Here is a 13,338-nt window from a genome sequence, read left to right on the forward strand (position 1 = left end):
TGCCTCTCTCTCTCTCCCTGTCTCTCTCTCTCTCTCTCTCTCTCTCTGTCTGTAATTAGCAGGCAACAGTGCAACACTATCTCTCTCTCTCTGTTTCTGGCACAACAGCGCCACTTTTGCCCCTACTGGTACTCTAAACATAGTCCCATAGTCCCATAGTGACATTGCTGTTGCTTGGAGTGGTTGCACCACTCAAAAAATAGAAAGAAAGATAGACAGGGAAAAGAGATGCAGGGAAAGAGATTGTCAAAAGATATCCTTGCGCTAGTATTTAAATTGCATTAAAAAGCCCCACTGTATATACTTTTATTTTCATTTTAAATATTTCAACTCCTCTCTAGTACTTAATGCAGCGTGAGTAGGAGCCGTAGATGGTCCAGTCGATCTAGTACTTAATGCAGCGTGAGTAGGAGCCGTAGATGGTCCAGTCGATCCAGCGGCGGAACCTGGACACGGCCGTGTAGACGCCGGGGAAACGGGCGTCGCCACAGCCGTGGCCCCAGGACACCACGCCGTAGACACGCCCCTCGCACACCAGGGGCCCCCCAGAGTCTCCCTGCAACAAACAGACAACAGGGGGTCAGGGGTCAGGACACCACGCCGTATTATTATTATTTGTTTTCTTACAGCATGATGGTCCACCAATGAGCACTTCTGAAAAGCAGAGACTACCTTGCCAAGCGTGATGCTGATGTCCAGAGGAGACACAGAGGAGACAGCAGTACTTACAAAAACAGAAAGACAATGGCAGAAAGACATAGAAACAGGGAAGACAAAAAGACCTGAGAGAGTCTGAGAGAGGACAGTGTGCCCAGAAAACAAAGATGGAAAGAGGAGGAACGAGAGGAGCAAAGCCAGGAAAAGGATACTTGACGTGTCAAGCACGTCTCTAATGAGCCATAAAACTCGGGTTCCCTCTCTGGGGGAAGGCGTGGCGGCTGGCAGGTGCCATTTGGCACACATAGTTTAGCCCGCCTCGGGAAGACCGTCGGTCAGGGAGGGTGGGCAGCGGTGGTTGGCGGCAACTCTGGACCCGCGGCGGGCCCTACTCGGGGATCTCCTTAGCTAAGAACTGTGCCCCCGGAGATATTGAGGTGCACATTAAACCTCCGGGTATACCAACCCGCCTCCCTTAGTCCCGGGATGGTGGGGGTTTAATGTTCCCTGCTAGGCCCATTTCGATGGGGCGATGACATGGGGTGCTCGGGAGTAGCCACACGATCCTAGGTCCTAACTTCCCCGTGGGAGGGTGGTGTGAACTGTGTTTGGTGATAACACCCTCCTGCGCCAGCTGAGCCAGCCCCCAGTATGGGGGACTATAGCGACCTGCCAGCTGACGTTAAAAGTGACCAAGCACCCTACCCATTCCTATAGGGTGTGGCCTCTCGCGAAACAAACTGTTGTTTAGCGGCTACGGTTGGCACCCTTACACCTCTGGGGGACAATTACCCTGCATGGAGGCAGGCGAGAATGGGCGTTGACGCGATCTTTGTTTGTCTGGCTAAGATTCTTTGAAGCCCAGGCGCCACGAGTGCGTTGACTGCAGAAGTGATGTGGAATACTCCAGGGATCTATGAAGGGTATAAAGCCGGAAAGCAATGCCAAGGCAATCCTGAAGATTGAGACACCTTGAGACGGGAGGGCCCTAGAAGGGAGCCCATGCAGGGCTCCTGGCCCTGGGTCCCCAGGGTCCTAGTGCCTCAGCCTAGCACTTTACCCTTCTTATATTTATATGTTCACTGTGTTGTTTTTTATACTGTGCTGAATAAATAAATACAATACAATACAAATAGTGAGGGCAGTTGCTGGCAGCACCATGTGGTTCCGGCCGGGCCGTAGGGGTGTCGCTAAATAGGGGTAGTCTGCCTTCGGGCCTGGGTGGTTAGGTGGGTGCCTTCGGGCCTGGGTGGTTAGGTGGGTGCCTTCGGGCCTGGGTGGTTAGGTGGGTGCCTTCGGGCCTGGGTGGTTAGGTGGGTGCCTTCGGGCCTGGGTGGTTAGGTGGGTGCCTTCGGGCCTGGGTGGTTAGGTGGGTGCCTTCGGGCCTGGGTGGTTAGGTGGGTGCCTTCGGGCCTGGGTGGTTAGTATGGGTGCCTTCGGGCCTGGGTGGTTAGGTGGGTGCCTTCGGGCCTGGGTGGTTAGGTGGGTGCCTTCGGGCCTGGGTGGTTAGGTGGGTGCCTTCGGGCCTGGGTGGTTAGGTGGGTGCCTTCGGGCCTGGGTGGTTAGGTGGGTGCCTTCGGGCCTAGGTGGTTAGGTGGGTGCCTTCGGGCCTGGGTGGTTAGGTGGGTGCCTTCGGGCCTGGGTGGTTAGGTGGGTGCCTTCGGGCCTGGGTGGTTAGTATGGGTGCCTTCGGGCCTGGGTGGTTAGGTGGGTGCCTTCGGGCCTGGGTGGTTAGGTGGGTGCCTTCGGGCCTGGGTGGTTAGGTGGGTGCCTTCGGGCCTGGGTGGTTAGGTGGGTGCCTTCGGGCCTGGGTGGTTAGGTGGGTGCCTTCGGGCCTGGGTGGTTAGGTGGGTGCCTTCGGGCCTGGGTGGTTAGGTGGGTGCCTTCGGGCCTGGGTGGTTAGGTGGGTGCCTTCGGGCCTGGGTGGTTAGGTGGGTGCCTTCGGGCCTGGGTGGTTAGGTGGGTGCCTTCGGGCCTGGGTGGTTAGGTGGGTGCCTTCGGGCCTGGGTGGTTAGGTGGGTGCCTTCGGGCCTGGGTGGTTAGGTGGGTGCCTGCGGGCCTGGGTGGTTAGGTGGGTGCCTTCGGGCCTGGGTGGTTAGGTGGGTGCCTTCGGGCCTGGGTGGTTAGGTGGGTGCCTTCGGGCCTGGGTGGTTAGGTGGGTGCCTTCGGGCCTGGGTGGTTAGGTGGGTGCCCTCAAGACCCGTCCGTGATGACACATCCTCACAGTACGGCATGAGCCTATAGCCTGGCCTACTTCACTCCGGACAACAACCAATTGATATAATTGTTTTTTGAGGCGAAATAGCTATTAGGCTATTATATATTTATTAGATTTTTGTCATCACCCCATTTCTGCACTCCCTGTGGTGGTGTAGAACGCGTGGGTTGAATTTTAAATGGGCAGGGGGAACAGTTCTGGAGCTATGTGGATTACAGATTACAGACATACGTACAGACACGTGGCACATTTATAGATACTGTAATGACAGCTGAGCCAGAGAGACCTGGCTACCAAATAGCGTATCTTATACCATTATATTTGATCATGGGCATGGCGAGTACCAGTAAACCAGACCAGACAGTAACCAGACACTACATGACAGCACAATGAACCCAATGAACCCCCCTGCGTACTGTATACGACCAGGAAGTAGGTTGTTGTTGTTGTATTCGTTTCGTATTTCGTATCAATGGAACAGAGAAAACGTGATACACGTGATAATAAAAAAAAGAAAGTAAATATAGCCTAGTGACTCCTATTACCTGACATAGATTTGTTACTTTGATCATTAAACAGCTGAATGATGCAACCTTTGGCTCTGCTGTAACGGCAGTGGACAAAGAATTAAACACGTGTTTTCAACGTGTCCAAAATGAAATGCTGGAAATAAGGCCCTGACACACTTTGAAATATCTTTGTTTTGTCTTTAAGTAAGTCTACAGTTCTTACTGTAGTATTGCCAATTTGCAATAATTTTACTTCTACTCCACTACATCTCGGAGGCAAATATTATTACAATTATTTGAAAACTTTAGTTTGGAGATTTTTATTATTATTATTACAAAACATACAATAACTCCATCAGCCATCAACACTCATGTTACGTACCTTGCATGCGTCCTTGCCGCCCGTGGAGTAGCCGGCACAGATCATGTTGGCGCTGATGTTTCCGTTGAAGGACTGGCTGCCGTTGCAGCGGGTGCTGGAGACGATGGGCACCTTGACGGTGCGCAGGGTGAAGGGGCTGGGCTGCTGCTGCTGGCCCCCACCCCCACCACCCCCACCCAGACCCAGGCCCAGGCCCAGGCCGGTGTAGCCCCAGCCGGACACCCGACACACCCTGCCCTCGGCCACCCCGGTGCTCTGGCGGGGCAACGGGGCCAGCGACACCCAGCGGTTCAGCACCAAGGGAGCTCGCAGCTGGACAGGGGGGAGAAGAATTGGTGGAAATTAGAATTCTAAAAAGTTCTCAAATTCGACGTGACGTTTTCGAGGCCGGGCCAGGCCTATAAAATGTAGGCTAATTAGTAGGGCCGGGCCAGGCCTCGGGCTCCATGAAAAAAAATGTCCATGAATTCAAGGCTATACGGGGTGAGTAATCGATAGACAAAAACTAATTTCGGGCCGTAAGTAAAAGTATCAATAAAAAGTAAAAGCACTCTGTTACAAATAAAGGTTTGGTCTGCAGTAAGTTCGGACACCCTGGGGGTCCCCTTAGGCCCAAACCACACCAAAGGGTTGGGTTGGGACACAAGGTTTTTTTAAGGTAAACCACACCAATGAGTTACAAGGAGTTGCATTGGTGTGGTCTACCTTAAAAAAAACGTTTTGTCCCAACCCAACCCTTTGGTGTGGTTTGGGCTTAATTTAGGCCCAAACCACACCAATGCAACAAGTCGCAACTTCATGCAACAAAAAAACGTTTTAAGACCATGTCACACCAATGTGTGACACTCCTTGCAACTGCCATTGGGGATACTGGTCGCATGCAACTACTCGCAACCGCAAGGGCGCAGATAGCATTTTATAACTGGGGGGGACATATTTGGGGGCTATCTGCGCTCGAAAAATGTCATGAGGAGATTTTGTCATTACGAAGATTTTCCAAGTTTTTTAGCGGATTTCACCGCAAAACACTGCCAACACCGCAAAACACATGCAGCCACGGTACATGGCTTTTCCTCATGAGACTGAGGGGGACGATCCCCCCCCCCCCCGTATCTGCACGCCTGCGGTTGCAAGGAGTTGCATGCTGGGAGATTCATTGGTGTGGGTTTTAGGCCAAAACATTTGGCCTATAATCTCGGACCCCCTGGGTGGTCCCCTCCCGCCCGGCCCGCACCCCACCCTGGGGGGTCCCCTCCCGCCCGGCCCGCACCCCACCCTGGGGGGTCCCCTCCCGCCCGGCCCTCACCCCACCCTGGGGGGTCCCCTCCCGCCCGGCCCGCACCCCACCCTGGGGGGTCCCCTCCCGCCCGGCCCGCACCCCACCCTGGGGGGTCCCCTCCCGCCCGGCCCGCACCCCACCCTGGGGGGTCCCCTCCCGCCCGGCCCTCACCCCACCCTGGGGGGTCCCCTCCCGCCCGGCCCGCACCCCACCCTGGGGGGTCCCCTCCCGCCCGGCCCGCACCCCACCCTGGGGGGTCCCCTCCCGCCCGGCCCGCACCCCACCCTGGGGGGTCCCCTCCCGCCCGGCCCGCACCCCACTTTGAGAAGCAGTGTAATCTCTACCTTGATGAGCATAATGTCAGCGTTGTTGGTACTGCTGTTATACAGAGGGTGTAATCTCTACCTTGATGAGCATAATGTCAGCGTTGTTGGTACTGCTGTTGTATAGAGGGTGCACGACCAGCCGGTGGGGTTTGGAGTACTGCTCGGTTCCCTCGTAGAGCCCGATGGTGTTGTCACCCGCCACCATCATCATGTGGTCCTTCCTAGAAGAGTCCATAACAGAGGGGTTGTTATCTGCTGTCTGTTGTGTCTGTTGTGGACCCCCAAATCAACATTTATTAGGCCACGGACCCCCATTTGAAAACATATGCCAGTGACCCCGATAAGGGAGGATTTTTACGGCTCTAGCAGTGATTCCGAAACATATTAATTTCACAGACCCCCCCATTTTCACACGCATTATGCTACGGACGCCCGATTTAATGGCATTTCTATCTCTGGTACCCCAATTTATATTGTAAAACCACTGTTCATTTAACTCTGAGAGTGTACAAATGGAACCAAATGGACCCATAAGGGTCTATTTGGTTCCATTTGTACACTCTCTGAGTTACAGATCCATAAGGGTCCATTTGGTTCCTAACTATCTCTATAAGCTAGGTACCCCCTGGAAGGGATCAAGTACCCCTAGGGGTCCCCGGACCCCACTTTGGGAACCCATGTGCTAAATTATGTTTTCAGAAATACTCTGACCAGACTGTCAGTGGTTCTGAAACAGTGGTCCGGGGACCACCTGTGGTCCTTGAGGGGGTTCCAGGTGGTCCCCATGTGGTCCGGGAACCACCTGTGGTCCTTGAGGGGGTTCCAGGTGGTCCGGGGACCACCTGTGGTCAATACAGCCTGTTATCTCTCCTAATGGTACCAACATCAATACAGCCTGTTATCTGTCCTAATAGTACCAACATCAATACAGCCTGTTATCTCTCCTAATAGTACCAACATCAATACAGCCTGTTATCTCTCCTAATGGTACCAACATCAATACAGCCTGTTATCTCTCCTAATGGTACCAACATCAATACAGCCTGTTATCTCTCCTAATGGTACCAACATCAATACAGCCTGTTGTCTCTCCTAATAGTACCAACATCAATACAGCCTGTTATCTCTCCTAATGGTACCAACATCAATACAGCCTGTTATCTGTCCTAATAGTACCAACATCAATACAGCCTGTTATCTGTCCTAATAGTACCAACATCAATACAGCCTGTTATCTGTCCTAATAGTACCAACATCAATACAGCCTGTTATCTGTCCTAATAGTACCAACATCAATACAGCCTGTTATCTCTCCTAATAGTACCAACATCAATACAGCCTGTTGTCTCTCCTAATGGTACCAACATCAATACAGCCTGTTATCTCTCCTAATAGTACCAACATCAATACATCCTGTTATCTGTCCTAATAGTACCAACATCAATACAGCCTGTTATCTCTCCTAATGGTACCAACATCAATACAGCCTGTTATCTCTCCTAATAGTACCAACATCAATACAGCCTGTTATCTCTCCTAATGGTACCAACATCAATACAGCCTGTTATCTCTCCTAATAGTACCAACATCAATACAGCCTGTTATCTCTCCTAATAGTACCAACATCAATACAGCCTGTTATCTCTCCTAATGGTACCAACATCAATACAGCCTGTTATCTCTCCTAATGGTACCAACATCAATACAGCCTGTTATCTCTCCTAATAGTACCAACATCAATACAGCCTGTTATCTCTCCTAATAGTACCAACATCAATACAGCCTGTTATCTCTCCTAATAGTACCAACATCAATACAGCCTGTTATCTCTCCTAATGGTACCAACATCAATACAGCCTGTTATCTCTCCTAATAGTACCAACATCAATACAGCCTGTTGTCTCTCCTAATAGTACCAACATCAATACAGCCTGTTATCTCTCCTAATGGTACCAACATCAATACAGCCTGTTATCTCTCCTAATAGTACCAACATCAATACAGCCTGTTATCTCTCCTAATGGTACCAACATCAATACAGCCTGTTATCTCTCCTAATAGTACCAACATCAATACAGCCTGTTATCTCTCCTAATAGTACCAACATCAATACAGCCTGTTATCTCTCCTAATGGTACCAACATCAATACAGCCTGTTATCTCTCCTAATGGTACCAACATCAATACAGCCTGTTATCTATCCTAATGGTACCAACATCAATACAGCCTGTTATCTCTCCTAATGGTACCAACATCAATACAGCCTGTTATCTCTCCTAATAGTACCAACATCAATACAGCCTGTTATCTGTCCTAATAGTACCAACATCAATACAGCCTGTTATCTCTCCTAATAGTACCAACATCAATACAGCCTGTTATCTCTCCTAATGGTACCAACATCAATACAGCCTGTTATCTCTCCTAATAGTACCAACATCAATACAGCCTGTTATCTCTCCTAATAGTACCAACATCAATACAGCCTGTTATCTCTCCTAATGGTACCAACATCAATACAGCCTGTTATCTCTCCTAATAGTACCAACATCAATACAGCCTGTTATCTCTCCTAATAGTACCAACATCAATACAGCCTGTTATCTCTCCTAATGGTACCAACATCAATACAGCCTGTTATCTCTCCTAATAGTACCAACATCAATACAGCCTGTTATCTCTCCTAATTGTACCAACATCAATACAGCCTGTTATCTCTCCTAATGGTACCAACATCAATACAGCCTGTTATCTGTCCTAATGGTACCAACATCAATACAGCCTGTTATCTGTCCTAATAGTACCAACATCAATACAGCCTGTTATCTGTCCTAATAGTACCAACATCAATACAGCCTGTTATCTCTCCTAATAGTACCAACATCAATACAGCCTGTTATCTCTCCTAATAGTACCAACATCAATACATCCTGTTATCTCTCCTAATGGTACCAACATCAATACAGCCTGTTATCTCTCCTAATGGTACCAACATCAATACAGCCTGTTGTCTCTCCTAATAGTACCAACATCAATACAGCCTGTTATCTCTCCTAATAGTACCAACATCAATACAACCTGTTATCTCTCCTAATGGTACCAACATCAATACAGCCTGTTATCTCTCCTAATAGTACCAACATCAATACAGCCTGTTATCTCTCCTAATAGTACCAACATCAATACAGCCTGTTATCTGTCCTAATAGTACCAACATCAATACAGCCTGTTATCTGTCCTAATAGTACCAACATCAATACAGCCTGTTGTCTCTCCTAATAGTACCAACATCAATACAGCCTGTTATCTCTCCTAATAGTACCAACATCAATACAGCCTGTTATCTGTCCTAATAGTACCAACATCAATACAGCCTGTTGTCTCTCCTAATAGTACCAACATCAATACAGCCTGTTATCTCTCCTAATAGTACCAACATCAATACAGCCTGTTATCTCTCCTAATAGTACCAACATCAATACAGCCTGTTATCTCTCCTAATAGTACCAACATCAATACAGCCTGTTATCTCTCCTAATGGTACCAACATCAATACAGCCTGTTATCGTGGCAGCGGTGGACGAACGGATAGCGGCGCGGTCTTGATACCGGAAGGTTCCCAGTTCGAATCAGCCGTCCGACGCGTTAAAATTACCACCGCTGAAATGCCCTTGAACAAGGCATTGAACCACTACGATGAAATGTGTTCTATGAGCAGGGCCTGGCTGGAAACAAGTTCTTGAGCTTAGCCCAGATACCCTGGGTAAATATAGTTATCATTTCATTATCTCTCCTAATAGTACCAACATCAATACAGCCTGTTATCTCTCCTAATAGTACCAACATCAATACAGCCTGTTATCTGTCCTAATGGTACCAACATCAATACAGCCTGTTATCTCTCCTAATAGTACCAACATCAATACATCCTGTTATCTGTCCTAATAGTACCAACATCAATACAGCCTGTTATCTGTCCTAATAGTACCAACATCAATACAGCCTGTTATCTGTCCTACTAGTACCAACATCAATACAGCCTGTTATCTCTCCTAATAGTACCAACATCAATACATCCTGTTATCTGTCCTAATAGTACCAACATCAATACAGCCTGTTATCTCTCCTAATAGTACCAACATCAATACATCCTGTTATCTGTCCTAATGGTACCAACATCAATACAGCCTGTTATCTCTCCTAATAGTACCAACATCAATACAGCCTGTTATCTCTCCTAATGGTACCAACATCAATACAGCCTGTTGTCTCTCCTAATAGTACCAACATCAATACAGCCTGTTATCTCTCCTAATAGTACCAACATCAATACATCCTGTTATCTGTCCTAATAGTACCAACATCAATACAGCCTGTTATCTGTCCTAATAGTACCAACATCAATACAGCCTGTTATCTCTCCTAATGGTACCAACATCAATACAGCCTGTTATCTCTCCTAATAGTACCAACATCAATACAGCCTGTTATCTGTCCTAATAGTACCAACATCAATACAGCCTGTTATCTCTCCTAATAGTACCAACATCAATACAGCCTGTTATCTCTCCTAATAGTACCAACATCAATACAGCCTGTTATCTCTCCTAATAGTACCAACATCAATACAGCCTGTTATCTCTCCTAATAGTACCAACATCAATACAGCCTGTTATCTCTCCTAATAGTACCAACATCAATACAGCCTGTTATCTCTCCTAATAGTACCAACATCAATACAGCCTGTTATCTCTCCTAATAGTACCAACATCAATACAGCCTGTTATCTCTCCTAATGGTACCAACATCAATACAGCCTGTTATCTCTCCTAATAGTACCAACATCAATACAGCCTGTTATCTGTCCTAATGGTACCAACATCAATACAGCCTGTTATCTCTCCTAATAGTACCAACATCAATACAGCCTGTTATCTGTCCTAATAGTACCAACATCAATACAGCCTGTTATCTCTCCTAATAGTACCAACATCAATACAGCCTGTTATCTCTCCTAATGGTACCAACATCAATACAGCCTGTTATCTCTCCTAATGGTACCAACATCAATACAGCCTGTTATCTCTCCTAATAGTACCAACATCAATACAGCCTGTTGTCTCTCCTAATAGTACCAACATCAATACAGCCTGTTATCTCTCCTAATGGTACCAACATCAATACAGCCTGTTGTCTCTCCTAATAGTACCAACATCAATACAGCCTGTTATCTCTCCTAATGGTACCAACATCAATACAGCCTGTTATCTCTCCTAATAGTACCAACATCAATACAGCCTGTTATCTCTCCTAATAGTACCAACATCAATACAGCCTGTTATCTCTCCTAATGGTACCAACATCAATACAGCCTGTTATCTCTCCTAATGGTACCAACATCAATACAGCCTGTTATCTCTCCTAATAGTACCAACATCAATACAGCCTGTTATCTCTCCTAATGGTACCAACATCAATACAGCCTGTTATCTGTCCTAATGGTACCAACATCAATACAGCCTGTTATCTCTCCTAATAGTACCAACATCAATACAGCATGGAAATATGTACATATTCTTTAGTTTGGGGTCTGAGAGGCAAAATCTGCATCAAATGGTGGTTCCGTGGCTCAAATGCAGAATAAATAATAGACCTTGATATGAAAAAGGTTGAAAACCAATGGAGTACGTGTGTGTGTGTGTGTGCGTGCGTGCGTGCGTGCGTGCGTGCGTGCGTGCGTGCGTGCGTGCATGTGGGCGTGCGTGCGTGCGTGCGTGCGTGCGTGCGTGCGTGCGGGCGTGTGGGCGTGCGTGCGTGCGTGCGTGCGTGCCTGTGAACAAGTAGGCTATAGAGTTTAGTGCTGTATATATTGTTGTATCGTTTGATACTGGCTGTATTGTTCATTGTTGTGTCCTTTTGTACTCTCTCTTTTTCTGTTGTACTCTTTGATGCTTTTGTTTCCCCCCTGGGGGGGGGGGGGGGGGTTAATACAATGTTATCCTATCCATATTTTATAACAATGTCCTTATGCTGTAGTTTAAATAATAGAAGTGTCTGTTGAAGGAACAATGGGTTACTGTCTGAAGGCTGGAGGGGGGGGGGCTAGGGGGGGGACTGTGACGGAAACCTATACCCAGTTTCTGTCATCGGACAATAATATCACACACACCTCTCTGTCTCTCCCTCTTTACACACGCACGCACACGCGCACGCATGCACGAGAAAGAGCGGCCCTCCGCAAATTTCACAAGCAAAAAAAATAGATTACTGAATCAAGACTACTAACATGGGAAGTTTGGAAAATTCTGTTAGTTTACATCCAAAATATGGCAATTTGAAACCTGAGCGGTGATGGCTTCTACTCACCCGATGTTGCAGTGTGCTGCGGTCAGCACCCAGGACCTGTGAACCAGCGCTCCGCCACAGAAGTGCTGTCCCCTGGTGCTCTGCAGCGACACCATGTATTTGATGGAGTTGGGGGCCGGCGTGTAGCCCCCCACGATCCGGCCCTGCATGGGCAGCCTGCCTGCACGGGTGGAGGAAACACAAGACACTATAGAGGAGTTGGGGGCAGGTGTGTAGCCCCCCACGATCCGGCCCTGCTAACACAAGACACTATAGAGGAGTTGGGGGCAGGCGTGTAGTGCCCCACGATCCGGCCCTGCTAACACAAGACACTATAGAGGAGTTGGGGGCAGGCGTGTAGCCCCCTACGATCCGGCCCTGCTAACACAAGACACTATAGAGGAGTTGGGGGCAGGGTCCCCCCACGATCCGGCCCTGCTAACACAAGACACTATAGAGGAGTTGGGGGCAGCCGTGTAGCGCCCCACGATCCGGCCCTGCTAACACAAGACACTATAGAGGAGTTGGGGGCAGCCGTGTAGCGCCCCACGATCCGGCCCTGCTAACACAAGACACTATAGAAGAGTTGGGGGCAGGGCCCCCCCCGCACGATCCGGCCCTGCTAACACAAGACACTATAGAGGAGTTGGGGGCAGCCGTGTAGTGCCCCACGATCCGGCCCTGCTAACACAAGACACTATAGAGGAGTTGGGGGCAGCCGTGTAGCGCCCCACGATCCGGCCCTGCTAACACAAGACACTATAGAGGAGTTGGGGGCAGCCGTGTAGCCTCACACGATACGGCCCTGCGTGAGCAGCCTGCCTGCACGGGTGGACGAAACACAAGACACCAGAGCTGAGCTTCACAATGACGCAGGAAAACGGGCAGCCAGCGGTCATCAATAATATGTCCACTGTCCATCCATGGACAAAAAGTGGCAAGACGAATACAAGCGGCCGAAATGAGTTTCTACGACGGGTGGCTGGCATCTCCCTTAGAGATAGGGTGAGAAGTTCAGTCACGCGAGAGAGAGTCGGAGTAGAGTCGCTGCTTCTTCGCCTGGAAAGCAGCCAGCTTATAGGGTTCGGGCATCTGGTTAGGATGCCTCTCGGGCGTCTTCCTAGGGAGGTCCTCGAGGCACGTCCCACTGGGAGGAGACCCCCGGGGCAGACCAAGGATCACGTCCCACTGGGAGGAGACCCGATGGAGGGATTTCATCAACTCACTGGCCTTGGAATGCCTAAGGATCCCCCAGGAGGAAGTTACTAATGTTGCTCGGGTGGAGCTCTCTGGTGAGCTGTTTTCCCCGCACCCGACTACGGATAAGCGGTTGAAGATGGATGGATAGATGGATGATTTACTATGACACTATGGCACATTAGGAGTCTGCCATTACAGTGCTTATCAAACGTTTTATTTCCAACTAAGGACCCCCGGCCATAACTCAGAGTTACAGACCTGTGAATGTCCATTTCACAGAATGGAACACAGAAGGTCCCTCAAACCCACTTTGGGCACCCTCTAGTGACAGTGATGTCAGACGTTGGTGCTCAAAGGCCACTGTGGTAGAGTAGGTAGGGGGAATAGTGGACGGGGCCAAGTACAGATCTCTGAGGTACACC

At 49.0% G+C, this 13,338-nt stretch overlaps 1 protein-coding gene across 1 annotated transcript; it reads right to left on the reverse strand.

Moving 5' to 3' along the window:
* Positions 1 to 385: 385 nt before the first annotated feature.
* LOC306928171 (trypsin) lies at positions 386 to 11,886 on the reverse strand (the record flags this gene model as incomplete). Its single annotated transcript, XM_079508096.1, has 4 exons — positions 386 to 556; positions 3,767 to 4,078; positions 5,451 to 5,592; positions 11,738 to 11,886. 4 exons carry the CDS (start codon positions 11,884 to 11,886, stop codon positions 386 to 388), a joined length of 774 nt encoding a protein of 257 aa, XP_079364222.1.
* Between the last annotated feature and the right edge of the window lie 1,452 nt (positions 11,887 to 13,338).

This window comes from Electrona antarctica (genome assembly GCF_951216825.1).
Source record: "Electrona antarctica genome assembly, chromosome: 8".
Lineage (NCBI taxonomy): Eukaryota > Metazoa > Chordata > Actinopteri > Myctophiformes > Myctophidae > Electrona > Electrona antarctica.